Source organism: Dermacentor andersoni, chromosome 6 (assembly GCF_023375885.2).
Source record: "Dermacentor andersoni chromosome 6, qqDerAnde1_hic_scaffold, whole genome shotgun sequence".
Taxonomy (NCBI): Eukaryota; Metazoa; Arthropoda; class Arachnida; order Ixodida; family Ixodidae; genus Dermacentor; species Dermacentor andersoni.
Genome location: NC_092819.1, coordinates 106,587,032 through 106,601,985, shown reverse-complemented (window position 1 = coordinate 106,601,985; position 14,954 = coordinate 106,587,032). Strand labels below are relative to the sequence as shown.

Genomic DNA, 14,954 nt, shown 5'->3' with positions numbered 1-14,954 from the left:
TTTGCATTTTTATTTTTGTTCGCAATGCGCACGACGAAATCACTTCTCGTGTTACAATCATGGTCGCATTACAATGGAGTAGATACGGTACATGGAGGTTCTGCTTTCAGGATCCAGCCATGGTATTTTCTTTTTTAATGCATTTTTCGCGTTTGTGAAACACCGGACAGCAAAAAAAGCCAACTTGAAAAGCGATCATGCCCCTGATATGTGTTCGGGCCTCAGGAGGATATTGACACAAGTACATTGCTTATCTATCTTTTCCCGGTGGCAGTTTTTCCCATGCTAAGCGCTGTTACAAAGTTATCGCTTTTTATAAGGCGCTCCTTCGTGTATCTAAACTTTCTCAAAGTTGTCGCTGATCCTACAGCAAAAGAAGATTTGTCTAATAAGATTGTGTGCATGACGCCAATAGTGGTGCACACTCTGGAATGTACAAGATCACCTGCAATTACGCTAGAATGTATGATGAGCCACGTATAAACAGCTAACACACTTTACCCGTACATCAGATTTTTACAACTCATGGTTGTGCTCACCACTATTGTTGCGCTGTGAGTATTATTTGTCTTCTGGGCACAAGTATGCCCAATAAAAGATAAAGTGCTGTATTCGTGACTCACAGTCTTGGTAATGACTGGTTCTTCACCGTCATTATATGTCAAGACAATATTGTAACCAGCACATGAATTTCACATTGCATATAGCAAACGATCCACTCCTGAAATTTCCTCCACCCGGCATATTTCTGCAGATATGATTTGCTATATTCAGCGCTCCTGACTTTTTTAGTTGTCTAGTAACTCGGCTTGACGATGCCACCTACTAGCCTCCTGGTTGACAGAGCAACTGCCCCAGAAAGGTGCTCATTCTGGGTTTGGTCCCCAAACCAGGGAGAATTTTTCTTAAACTGCAAAGCTTTCTTTCTGAGAAACTCGTACGCAGTTCCTCTGTAGCTTCAAGGAACTCTTGGGTGGATAACACCCTTTCCTTTTCCACTTTTTACCCTTGAGTTTCAAATGGAGTAAAACTACCGTAAAAACCCAAATATAATATGAGGGGTAATTTAGGATTGAAAAAGGGAAAAAAGAAAACTTACATTGCATATAGTACAGTTAATGACCGATTTTTCAGACATCCGCCATAATTCGGACACCTTTGTGGCACTGCCACGTACCCCTTAGAGCCAATGCATAACGATGTATGATATTTTGGCTGCCAAAACCCTTCGTCGTCCGATTTTCCGGACATTTTGCTAAGACCATAGGTCCGAAGCGGCATTAATCGAAGCCACCGCCACCGTCATTTTCGTTATCTCACAGTCTCGAACCAGTGCTATCAAACGCTGACGCACCGGCAGCCGTAGCCACCATGCCAACGCCAGGCCTAGCTGTTTCGACATTTGCTACCACACTTCCTGTTGTTCAGTGCAGAGTTGTTCATTGAAGGAAGTCGCAATTGTCAACTTCGCCTCTGTCACCTTCACCGATGGCTTTGAAATGCGGATAGCATGGCAAGGGTCAAGTGTTGCATATTTCTATTTTCCAAAAGTCAGCTTCACCGCAATACAGTAGTGTTACGCGGTCAAGCATACGTAATGCATTGCGGTGAAACATGCCAAGAGCAGAAAGGGGCCACTGTCACGGAACACAGTATCATTTAACCCTTTAACTCTTTCTGTACCGTGCCCATTGGGCATCATTAGCCTGCTAACTATTGTTAGAAACATTGATTTCAAGACTTCCTGAGCTGCTCACGGACACACTGCACTATCGGACATGAAGGAGAACTATTCCTTTATTTCCTAAGCAGTTCTCTTTTTTCCCCTAGGCAGTGATTTCTGAATGCACTCCCAAGTTTCGCAATCGTCAAAGGAGAAAGAGAAAATGGCCACCCGCTATCGATGGTTTGAAACGCTGCTTTCAAGACACACCTTCCGTGCCGTTCATGGACACTCTGGGCCATAGGACACGAATGAGGAGAACTATATTTCTGTGTTCTAAGGAGTTCGCTTTTTCCCCACCAGGAGTTAATTCTTTAACGTGCTTCGAAGTTTGGCGATCGTGTGCCAGAAAGCAAGAATGGCCAGCCCCAGGAGCAGCATGAGCGTGTTGAAAGATCGCAGATCTCACAATTCCGCTGCATTTGCGGCTGATTTTATTTATGGATTGAGCAGCAGCGAGTCTGAGTATGCTACCTTTTCGTCGAACTTTGACTCTGAGAGCGACGACGACGCAAGCACGCCCGAACCATTGGCGGCCGCAGCTTGGCACGCCAAACTGTAGTGCTTGCACTTAAATTTTTGTAGTGGAATGCCTGTTCAATGAAAAATTTTGATTTTTGTGGAGATAGTGCCTATTAGATGGCAATAGATTTTGTATACCTCACAATTTTCGTAAAATGTTTTTCTTAATAAATACGAGCATGTCTTTACAAACTTTGTTCAATTTTGTCACACAAACTTCATTCTGGCAATTGATATTTTTATGACATACATCTCGTTAATAAAAATTTAATACATGAAAAGCGCATTCATTCTGCCTCTTGCTTATGTATTACATAAAATATTGAGTGCGGTAGTTCCTTCAGAAAAAAAAAATGGTGTAACCTACAAAAAACACCATTTTCCCCAATGGTAGGGAAAAAGTTAATCCCCATATTATTTCCCGAAAAATATATACCAAGTTTCCTAAATGTTTTTATGAACTTGTGAATTTTTCTGTCTTTTTGAATATGAAAATACAACATTTGATTCTTCATACTTGATTACATGTTTTTACTGTCTGCCGTTCTCTGATATTAATTCGCCCCGTGCCTGAAGTGACTTGAGCCTTTCGGGACAGTAAAAGGCATGCATTCATTTTTTTTGGACATTTCAGCGACCCATAGGGAGTTCCAAGAATCGAGCGTTGACTGCACATATAACAAACACACACTGCACTTCGATAATATATTGCTTTATTAAAGCCACACTGCCTTCTCATTTACCCTTACTTTCCTCAGAAAATGCATGGCCGGAAAGTCCCGCCTAGAGGTGCTCAGCCTAGCCATTCAGAGAATTCGATATTCTGCACTTCTCGAAGGCACGTACAGCAAGTATGCTGATGTAATAAAAAGCCAGTATGGCTCAGAAATGGCGAATAAAGTGCCTAGTGGCCTAGGCACACATGACAATGCTGTGATGCTACAAACAAAAGAGAACAAAAAAGTGTGGTAAAACACACAAAAGACAGAAAAGTAAATGCATGTGTTCCATACTGCAAGTACTGGAAAAGCACTCATAGTAGCTCACTTGTGGAAGGCACACAAACAAGTATATCTCACAAACAAGTACATCCAAGCACAAATTAGGTGTTCTTACACTCTTTTTCAGGAACTCAGGCAACAAAGAGGTTAACTGTGTTACCTGTCACAATGCAGGCATCTAAAGGACACACATGAGTGACCACATGACACTTTTCTCCATTGCTGCTCAACAATGACAATTTGTGTTTTGTTAATGTATCCTGGTGTGATGAGCGAAAGGAAAAGGAGAGACCGATAATAACGAAGCGCTGCAACGGGCGCATTCACAATTGGACCCCGTGTGGGTGTGATGTCTTCAAATAGTAAGAGGAGGCCTTGCATTGCACCATATATTTGTTGCCCCACAATTCAGCCCCACACATGATGAAATGCTTGGTGGCGAAACATGCAGCCACACAGCTGCAGATGAAAGCCAGCAGGCCAAACACTGGCAACCTAGGCTCAGGGGAGCGTGGCTGTCCGTGGAGCTGCCGGCTGTCCAAGGCTCACGTACACTAGCTCACACACAGCTTGGCCTGGCATGCTGTGCAGCCTCTTGCTACGAGCTGCAATCACAGCTCACGGGCAAGCCATCTCACCAGTCATCTTTCTGGCCCAGCAGCAATCGTGGCTTGGCTTACGACCAAATTTGCACCAAGCACTGCAGCTTGCGTGCAAGCGGTCCACTGGGCGGGATGGCTACTCCCGGTTCATGCACTGCAGCTCAGATGCAGGCTGACCATTGCATGAACCGTCACGTCACATTCCCGAACCATCAAGCACCACCTTTGCCCGAGTGCCGACCGTCGGGGCATAATCTGCTCTTTGTTGTCTCCTCGTGTCGCCTCGCTCTCTGACAGCCTGTCTTCGTCTGATCTGCTGGCCTCTTTACAGCGAGAGGGCTTGAACTGTTTGTTTTGTGAACTACCATGCCCAACCACAGTCATTCTAGCTTAGTGTGTCTCGCCCTGTTGCATACCATCTGGTGTAGTCGTGCTATTGCCCAGTAAGATAAATGTGGTGTAATTTTCTTGAGTCCTTTCCTATTCGTGTGGGGTGCACGAGTTGGACAAAAGTCCTCTGTAGTGAAGACGAACAGGAAGCGAGACCAGAGCGCAGGCTTCACATTAACAGCTGTGTTGCTGCTTTAAGACTCCAGCGTCTTTTTCGGTAAATAAACACTTTAACACCTGTAATTCCTTACACCAAGCAAATGCTTACTACATGGCTCCCAGCTAAGACTGAAACAAAAGAGTGCGTCTGGCCCACTTTAACCGAACACCAAGCTGACTCACCGCTTTCATGAGGGTGAAGATGAGGTGTGGGTCCTTGTTGGCACCGCTGCTGATGTTGAGGATGGCCATGTGGTTGGACTGCATGCCGATGAAGCGGAGGCGGTCCTCCTCTGCTATGCGGAGCAGATTCTGCGTCTGCACCATCAAGTCTGCACACACAAAGTTGACTTTGTTCCAACCACTCAATGAGAAAAGCAACCGATTCACGCTGATTCTGAGTCAAATATTGCACCAAGCAATTTACTATTTGAAGACACATCTTAAAGGTTCAGCAAAGAAAAAGACTAAATCCGTTTAGAGTGACAAAAGTACACTTTCAAAATCATTTTCGTTGAGTTCACAACAGGAGGTTAATTACCAGAAGGCGAAATGAATCCTAAACTTCAGTTTTAATTTCATGCCAAAAACCCCAGCACCAGTATGTCTGTGCAACATCACGAATTTCAAAATATTATTTCATAATTAGGCCATTGTGGCAGAGTAAACATTGTGAAAACTTGCTATGCTCACTCTCTGGCTCAATAAGAATGCTCCATACCTAGTGATAAAAAATTAACTAGGCCCAATTAGATGCTGTCAAAATCCACAATTCTGTCACAGTGACCTCGTGTGAGAACGTCAATGTGACGTCGCCACCCATCTTTTGTTCTAGTGTGTTTTCTGGCTTATAATGCCTTCGGTCACAGTAAGAGCGGACTTTTTTGGGATCATAGAAGATGGATCTATTAATACAGTTCTACTTCTTTTTCTCGTCGATGTCCCCTTAAGGGGAGACCCAGCATCAACACTTTTTTTGTACTTCTGAATTGATTTTGATAAAACTTGCAGAGTTTATGTATGCGTTAATTCAAGATGTACATTGAGTTATCTTACACAATAAATATATTTCTAGAAATTAAAAAAATTCATAACAAGCTTGGAGGTGGGCTATTTGCTAAACTATATAAGGTGTAATATATGTCAACATATAAAAATGATCTTTAGTAATTTGAGTATGCAGTGCTACAAGAATAATTGCTCTAGACTGATTGGAACCAAAGTTACAGCATATCAAGCTTTTTAGAAGTGTCAACTCATAGTAACACCAAGGAAAAATTATTACTTCTTTAATATTTCTGTCATAATAATTGTCCATATTATGTACCCACTGCAATCTCTATTTGTCTACCTTTCTGACAAAAAAATAATTGTTGTGATAGGATAATAGGATAAGTAGAACCAGAGATATCATCACTACAAAACAGTGACACCACCAGAAATTCTGTTTCGAGAAAATGAGAAAAAACATTCCACAACCTGTTTATGATGATTATAGCAGAGGATAAACCAATCAAGGATGATACAGGGATCCAATAAAGCAAGAATAAATGCTCTATGCCTACCTGGAGCAATGGAACGCATAAAGATGGGACAATTTTCAGCTCCCAAGAGCAGGGTCTCCGCTTCCTACAAAGCCCTGTACCATTATCCATCTCTCCTGTATGTACTACGAAGTATCTCGGCAAGTGTCCATTAAAAATGTCCCATTATCTCGGACCTCATCATTAAAACATCTAGGCGTAAATCTTTCAACAAACCTCTCCTGGACTGCTCACATTACCACCGTCTGTGCCGGTGCTTCTCGATCACTGGGTTACCTGCGCTGCAATCTTCGAAACTCACCTACACTTATCTGCAAACTGACATTTTAAACATTCGTTTGCCCACAGCTTGAGTTTGCCTCTCCAGTCTGGTCTCCTCACCAAAATTGCTTAACATGCTGGAATAAATCCAAAATTGAGCTGCACGTTTCATTTCGCAGAATTATGACTACCATTCTAGTGTAACTCAAACAAAGCTTGATCTTTCAATTCAGCTGCTAAGCAACTGTCGCGACATAGCCGTTTTGTCATTATTTCATAAGTACGCCCACCACACTAACAAACTCTCTCTACACTTAGAAACGTCATCACACACGTGGCACAGATTACACAATCATCTTAGCTTCACACGCATCTATGGTAAAACTGAAGCATTTAACTCGTCTGCCATTCCACGCGCCATTCATCTCTAAAACAGCCTCCACGATAACATAGTTGCGGAAACTGACCATGAAAAATTCAGGCACTCACTCAACTCGCTTAACCCTTGTTAACCATTGCTATCATAATCATTGTTTGGTTTTATTTTTCCTACTTTCTCCTTGCACTGTAATACGTTTGTTATAAACTTATCAAGTTCCTTTATATTGTACTCATATACAGCTGCATGTAGCTACAGTAAAAGCTTGTTAATTAGAATTCCGCGGGGATGCCATGAAAATTCGAGTTATACAAAATTCGAACTAACGAAAGTCAGAAAGAAATCACTCGATTAAGGCACATAGATAGTCCGACGAAGTGTGAGCACGCGTGCACAGATGCTATGTCACGTTGTCGTGAACAACAACGTCTACACTTTGAAGCGCTGACGCAGCCAGCATAACCGGATGTGGCCAACGCAGTCCGACCTGCCTGACGCCGAGATCGCTCTTGCTTCATCCGTGCGTTCGTCATGCCGATCGGTGCGAATGGACAAACGCGTCTCTCTGCAGCCAAGCCTAAACAAAGGGCCGCAGATAGAAAAAGCAACGCTGCGCAACCTGCGCGGCGACTCGCCCACGTGCTCCCGCGTACTAGCACTCTCCCCCTCCCCATGGTGCGGAGTTTGAATTATCGGTGGCGGGGCAGATTTCAGTGTAAATTAGCGGGATGTGTTACATACTGCTTTCAATACATTGCTAGACGGACCGCGGCGGCTACTTCGAGTTATCCGAAATTTCGAACTAAAGAGTCGTGAATTAACGAGCTTTCACTGTAATATGTTTCTCTAATTTTTAGGCTGTGCACTTGGCTCGTGTTGTTTTTTCTCTACCTTCATATTGTTACGAGATTGTATGTGCTTACTTGATTCTATGCCCCCCTTACTCAATGCCCGATGTAAGGGCTTTGTAAGATATTTTACAAGTAAAATTAATAAAATTGCACCTTCTGGCTATCTCATCACATCTTGTTCAAACCACGTGAACCCAAACTCTCATTCGACAAGTGATTTGGTGGTGTGCTGAGAATCCACAACTGTCGACACTCGTTGCAGGGGTTCGCAAGCATGTTAGTCCTCGGGAAACCTGCCGAGCTCCATGAAGTGCCAAGGAACCCCCAGTAGTAGAGAGGCTAGGCGTAGTGCGCAACACATTTGGGGCCAACAGTGGTGGTGGGCAGGCTATTTGACAGCAACATGCAACCCCCGTTGTGCAAACTTGGTGCAGTCGTCATTCAAGACAGCATCGAAACCAAGGCATGCCGAGAAAGAATGACAGTTTTCAGCACACATTGCACAGGAACACTCATAACACTTCACCACAAGAGGTCTTAGAATTACCGTATTTACTCGTATAATGATCGCACTTTTTTTGTCAGAAAAATTGACGCAAAATCAAGGGTGCGATCATTACACGGGTTAAATTTCCCTCGAAAAGAAAAAAAAAATTTTTCGTCCTACATTTGCTGCGGGACACCAAAACAAAAATGGCGGCCGGCAGAGCAAGCCGAACGCGCCGAACGCGATATTTTTTTTTTTTTCTCGTGAGTACACTACGTGCATTGAAACAGTTTCTTCCATATCAGTAATGAATAATATCGTTAATATCGGCAAGCTTGCGGCAATAACGTAGCCATGTCCACTTTGAGGGGACAGAAACAGATGGCCGTGCTTAGCTGCCAGTGACATAGAAACACATGGCCGGCATGCTGCAGAAACTGCGGCATGTATCTTCACTACTATCCTAATACGGCACGTATCCGCTAAGGGTGGGCGAATATCTTAGCTGTGTTACCAGCATCGGCGTATGAATAGGGTACACTTTTAACGTATCAGTGTAAACGTGGCTACTATCATTGCCGCTCGCGATTTGTTGCAGGCCCACGAGTGCAGATGAGAAGAATCGAAAGGCGCCTTTTTTGTTGTTGTTGACCACAACCATTATAAAGCCTACACATAATAAAGGCAAGTTTGGTTGCAGCTTTTTTTTTATATACATGGAAGTGCAGAAAGTGATGAAAGTAATGAAATGAGGCATCTACTTAAGAATGTGTGGTGCGTGCAGACCGCTTGGTTTGCCTTGAAGAGTCGTTAGTGTAGCATTCGACAGATGGTAAGCGCGATCAATATTAGCTAGACTTGGCACACGACATATCGCTGCGACAAGTTCAGGGTGCGATCTTTACACGAGAAATAAAAAGAATTGAATTTTGACGACAAAATTCAGGGGTGCGATCATTATGCGAGTAAATACGGTAGTACTGGCTCTACTTTGAGTACAGCAAAACCTTGTTTATTCGAATTTCAAGGGACCGAAAGAAATGTCCGAATTAACCAAATGTTGAATTACTGAGAGTCTCAAGAAAACAAGAAAGAAACGCTTACTACATCAACACACTTTTGCTTGCTGAATGAATCAGCAAATCCTTTTATTTTGCACAAAGGCAGTGCAGAAGCTGTGATTCCCATCATTTCGCGACTAATTAGCACATGCAGCGATAAAGGCCGCGCAACTTCCTTCGCAGCACGGCTGCAGCGCATGTCTATAGAGAGTTTTAGCCTGTCCGGTATTTCAACAAAAGCAGGTGGTTTGGGCGGATTGTCAGATGGGCAGAGGCGTAAACGTGAACGACTGGAGTGGTGCAGCCACCTGGTGCTGCAGAGCTCAAGCAAACAAAGACAGAGCTAACATTGCAGTAACCAAGTATATACTACTTCATTGTTGGCGCAAATTTTTTGGCAGCAGCATAATCGCGAACATGATTATGCCCCTGTCAAAAATCTACAGCAGCAGCAAAGAAGAATGACCTAAGCTCTGTGTTTGTCTCATTGAGGTTTGCACCAGCAGGTGACACCACAAATCCGGCCGCTCACCTTTACACTCCTACTTATCCAGCAAACTTTCCGCGCTTGACGAAATACTGGACGCACTAAAACATGCTTTTCCCTACTGTGCCGCACACATCCCACTATTTTTTTTGCCAGTGAGCTGGTTGCCATCAAGTCGTTCAGCCATAACAATGTAGCCGGTGCTCTCCATCCTCAACAGGTGTGCACTGAGTAAATGCGAAACTACTGTTTTCCACAGCTAGTGTGGACGTAATCGTGGCAGCTATCAACGTGATCGTGGACGGCGACATTGCAGTTCTGAAGGCAGGCAACCGATGCATGCACCAAGTCAAAATGAAACTACCATTCACTCCCCAACTGAAGACGAAACTGCAGTCTCTATTGAAGGGATCATGGATGGGAACTATGCAGTTTTGAAGGCGTGCGGCTGACACATGCACCGAGTCAAAACGAAACTACTGTTTGCTGCAAACGCTGCAGACGAAACCGCGGTGGCTATCGACGGGATCATGGATAGTGACTATGCAGTAATGAAGGCACACGGCAAGCTGCCAATGCACTGTTATGTGCAGCAATAATCCGAAAATAATGGCTTTAAAGGCAGAACTAGGCACAAAGCGTTCCGGAGTTGCAGTCAGTTGTGTATCCTCAGATGCTATACGATTTCTGTATACGATTTACAGTTATGACTACGCTGCTTCATTTTGGTTTAGCGGCATTTTTGTTTTTCTTTGGTCGCCCATATGCGATGTTCCGTACTCGCCGAGTTACCGTACTAAAACCGACTGTGTTGTGCTGATCCATGCATCATCATCATCATCAGCCTGGTTACGCCCACTGCAGGACAAAGGCCTCTCCCATACTTCTCCAACTACCTCGGTCATGTACTAATTGTGGCCATGTCGTCCCTGCAAACTTCTTAATCTCATCCGCACATCTAACTTTCTGCCGCCCCCTGCTACGCTTCCCTTCCCCTGGAATCCAGTCCGTAACCCTTAATGATCATCGGTTATCTTCCCTCCTCATTACATGTCCTGCCCATGCCCATTTCTTTTTCTTGATTTCAACTAAGATGTCATTAACTTGCATTTGTCCTCTCACCCAATCTGCTCTTTTCTTATCCCTTTATGTCACACCTATCATTCTTCTTTCCGTAGCTCTTTGATTGTTGTATTCATATAGGAGGTTGTGGCTAAGTACTGCACCAGGGTGGCCAATCCTGCTCTGGTGAGGGCGTGCATTACCGGTTCTGGTCACAGGGATCAGGCCGCACTCCAGGCCTGTTTATGCAATTTTATCAACACGCGGATTTTTTTTTTTATCCGGTGGAAAATTGCGCGGCACCGGGATTCGAACCACGGTCCTCTTGCACGCAAGGTGGATGCTCTATCTCTACGCCACCGCTGCCCCGCTTTTTTTTATTAATCATCTGACATATACATCAGCGTGCATGCTAGCGGAACCTATCAACAAACAAGAGAAATGCACAAGGGTGAGTTACGGCCTCTGAGATTCAAGTGAAAAAGCTTAGGCATGCTGCCCGTTTTCGAAGGATATGGTGGCTACAAGCTGCTGGCAGATTTATTGTGCGGCTTGCGTCTTTCTGCTACACACTATGATGTGCTTTTTATGCGGGTATGGGTAATGGAGGCTCCTTGGATCGAGCGCACTTCGTGTTTTGCCGTCTTTTTGACTTAGTGAGTGCAGAACAGGGAGAATTTATCAGTGGCTCGTGCAACCACGAGGAGGGGCCGGTGGAACCCACTTTCAAAACACACAGTTTATGCAATGACACAACAGCATTGCTCACAGCCAATCTTCTCGCAGTTGAAGCCTGTGCGGTAGTCGTGCTCGGTGGCACGCTCGATGAGTTCGCCATGGTATGGGTTGCGCACAATCCGGGGGCGTCGGTAGCCAGGCCGGCACCGACACTGGTAGCCACCACGCCGGAAGCCGTAGCCATGGACTGGTTCACACTGCAAGGATGTGGCATCATATATTGAAGACAATGAGCCAGTCTGACAGTGTGGCAAACAAACGAGCAAAGGCATTGAGGCGGGCATTAAAGAAGATGATGCTCATTTTCATGCATGTTTGTGTCATTCCTCTACGAGCTGCCAGGTACAACATTTTGGCAATGAGGATTCGTCCAACCCATGCAAGACTCCTGATGAATGCCCTGTTAAGTCAACACAATCAGCATGCCTGGGTAACAACTGCCACTGCCTTTCCTGACCTCACCTTTTAACTCTGGCGTGTTATAAGGCCAGTGCAAGCAGGCCTTTGAGATGCCCCCTTCAATAATCTAACAAATTGGACAGGCTCTGGCCATGTCCGACATGTCTGTTGTATCAAAAAATGTACTCTTAAATAAAGGGTAAAAGTTTGGGACTAGCGACACCGAGTTGCATGGCATGTTCACTACAGTGATTATTGCACTAGACCCTCCAGAAGTGTCATCACAGGGAATGGTGCACCATGTGATTGCCAACCAACCTCAGTGGTGTCATTCTTGCAGCGGGATGTCCCAGCAAAGTAGTTGGGCCGGGGATTGCCGCTCCCGATGGGGCACTGGTTGATGTCCAGACGCTCAAAATCCAGCTCTAGGACAGCCACTGCCACGTACCTGGGCGTGCACATGACTTCCAATGATAACTGTGGCTGAGACCAAGCAAAATTCCTGACTGAACTAGCCAGGCATTAAATTGCAACAACTGCAGTTTCAGTTTGCGAGTCTTCTGTCATTCAATAATATACAGTAAAACCTCGATAATTTGACATTTCGGTTCATTCGAAGAATTTGGACAGTTCCGGCCGGCAGCAATGTGCAACGCTTAGGTTAGGGCACTACATACAATCGCCAACCAATTTTCCAGACCTCAAAGGGACTGAAAAACAGTCCGAAAAACTTGTTCAGCCCAAAGAATTAAAGTTATTTGGCTTAAAGCAGCTTAAAACAAATCTATAATAGCGCACTGCCTCATACTACGCTTGGAAGCGATCAGACTTGCCTAGATTTGTGTAAGAGTGACGTCGACTCCGTATACAGTCTGTATACTGTATACTGTCGTTACTGTATACAGTATACAGTAACACGGTGACAAGAGCGTCACCGCATTGGCGATTCCTGCCAGCGGAGTTCAGCAGAGTGGTGATAGATGGCACGATTTCTTTGAACCACTTGGCTCTTGCAAGCGTACTGGAGGTGGCACCGATCAGACAAATGCGAAGCCACACAAATACCCACAAAGATGTGGCAACGTCTTCGAGACACACCTGCCGAGTGGACACGCCACGTGCAAAATAGCAACCAAAACTTCAGAAGAAAAAAAAGACCCATCACGCATTAAGTGATTATGACGATAGTGCTGACCGAAAAAAGAAATAAAAAGTGCTGTCCCCTGGAGTGTTTTGTCAGTCAAGGAAGAGCAGGCATGGCCTCCAAGACCGGAGAATAGCACTCACTTCTATTTTTGATCACGTGCTCCTACCAATCTTACAGGCTATAGAGCGGGCCGCTGAAAGCCAAGCCAGCGAAAATCCAACATGGCAGCCTCCAAGAACACGTAGTGTGGCTCGGGATGAGCAATTTAGGCCGGAAAATCGACCTTTGGGGCCTCAATTTGTCTGAGAAATCAGTCGCAGAAATGCATTAGCTCAATAGAAACCTTGACGGTTATTAAGTCCAGAATATCCACCAAGTCAGAATTCTTGGAGTCAAGCACCGGCGTACCCGCTTTAGCAGCGGTTATTGATTCCGTGGACATCGTCCGCAACTTTGTTGAATGCAGTGGTGGTGATCTTTATATGCTACGTGTTGTGAGCGAGCTGGAGAACAGGGCACTTGGAGCAGCAAACTACCATGCCAAGCAATCCCACATCAGTGATTACTTCACGTAATCTTCCTTGGTTATAGAAAATAAAGGCGATTTCTTTTTGCAGAAAGTGCTTGCTTGTTTTCTTTTTTTCTTTTTCTTCATTTTGGTCAATTTGAAAATCTGCTTCATTCGAAGAATTTTCGTGGTCCAGCGGCCTTTGATTTATTGAGGTATTACTGCAGTGTTTTAGCATAATAGCACTGCCGTCCTACTGTTTACGATACCGGCCGACAAGAATGAATGATCAAGTATGGAGCTTTAAGGCTCTTGATATTTGCTGCTACCAGCCGACAAGCCTACCAAGATGGCGTCCACCAGTTGCTGTGATTGAGCAACTTAATAACATCACAGTGCTCAGCATGGCTTTGAACCCAATTTGTGCGTGCTACTTGCTCTCCATCACAACATCAAGAAATACATGGTAAAATCAGACTTTGCTTAGTCTTATCTCATGCGATGACAAAGGATTGGCAATGTTTTGCCGTTACTGAGACCAACTGTTTGTTTTGACACTGTTAGGCCTAACGGAAGGTGTTAGATTTATACCTGCCAGATGGTGCCACAGCGTTTCATGTTATTTGTCTATTATTTGCCTCATGAATACAAGAGATGAGCTGGTTTTCTCTTTATGTTGCCCACTTTCATAAATGCCATCTCAATAAACTTGGAAAATGGTAGCAGCAAACACCCTGGCTCCCCCAGTGAAGTTCGTCCATGATCAGTGATAAGTGGTGAAATTCTTGCAGCGGTTTGCTGCCTGCCGCCATGCTAACCAAAAGCGAATTTTTCTCAATTTTTATTACGTTGCCTTGGTTCTTAGGCATAATCAGCACTATCTCACCGGACGTTGGTGACTAAAGCTATGGTTTGGCGCCAAGTCAACACAGATCTATTCGCAGCAGCTTTACAACTGTAAGAAAGCTGAGAAGCCACCTCGCCAACAAAAGTGAGAATATGGGGGACAGGCTGAATGGTGCCTACTTTCTACATGGCCACCATTCTTCCAGCGTCACACGTGCGGGTGATGCACCTGAAAAATCGAGTGAGACACCGTACAGCGCACTAAACTTTCGTCACCATTATGCATTGGATCAATAAAAAAGGGGGCAGTGCCTATTCGAATAACTGAGCAGGCCCAAAAAATCAGCCAGAAACTTTAAGCAAATTATTCGTCAGCTAATTAGAGTGTACCAGAATCAGGTAGTACGGATAAGAAAAGAGGTTATAACAATCCCAGCTGCACTGCGAAGGCAGGTGATGGGGCTCTTTCTAACTCCTTTCGATTACCGTATTTATTCAGATCTAGGCCGATAGTTTTTTTTTTTTTTCGGATAATCATATTCCAAACTCTACACTCTAAGAACGGTTTACACCCTTTGGCGTGTCCCTTCTGCCACACAACGATAATTGTTATCTGCCTTGATGTGTTTCCTTTCTTTAACGCTGCGAGCCCGGTACTCTCCAGTAATGAACGGCATGCGTGTTATAAGCATGATAGCATTGCCAACAGCAGTGATGATACTGGCCTTGGCCATTTCGGAGCAGCTTTCGGAGCAGGCAAAAATGCTTTTTGGAGCAGTAAAACTGG

The 14,954-nt window shown here is 44.6% G+C and overlaps 1 protein-coding gene across 1 annotated transcript in view; it reads right to left on the bottom strand.

Moving 5' to 3' along the window:
• The window catches only part of LOC126522315 (uncharacterized), a 69,567-nt gene that overhangs the window by 30,183 nt on the left and 24,430 nt on the right, over nt 1–14,954 (bottom strand). Inside the window, exons 5-7 of the mRNA XM_050171042.2 lie at nt 11,985–12,114; nt 11,299–11,464; nt 4,581–4,729 (exon numbers count right to left, since the gene is read on the bottom strand). Coding sequence (XP_050026999.1) covers nt 4,581–4,729; nt 11,299–11,464; nt 11,985–12,114 — 445 coding nt within the window. The remainder of the gene's footprint in view (nt 1–4,580; nt 4,730–11,298; nt 11,465–11,984; nt 12,115–14,954) is intronic.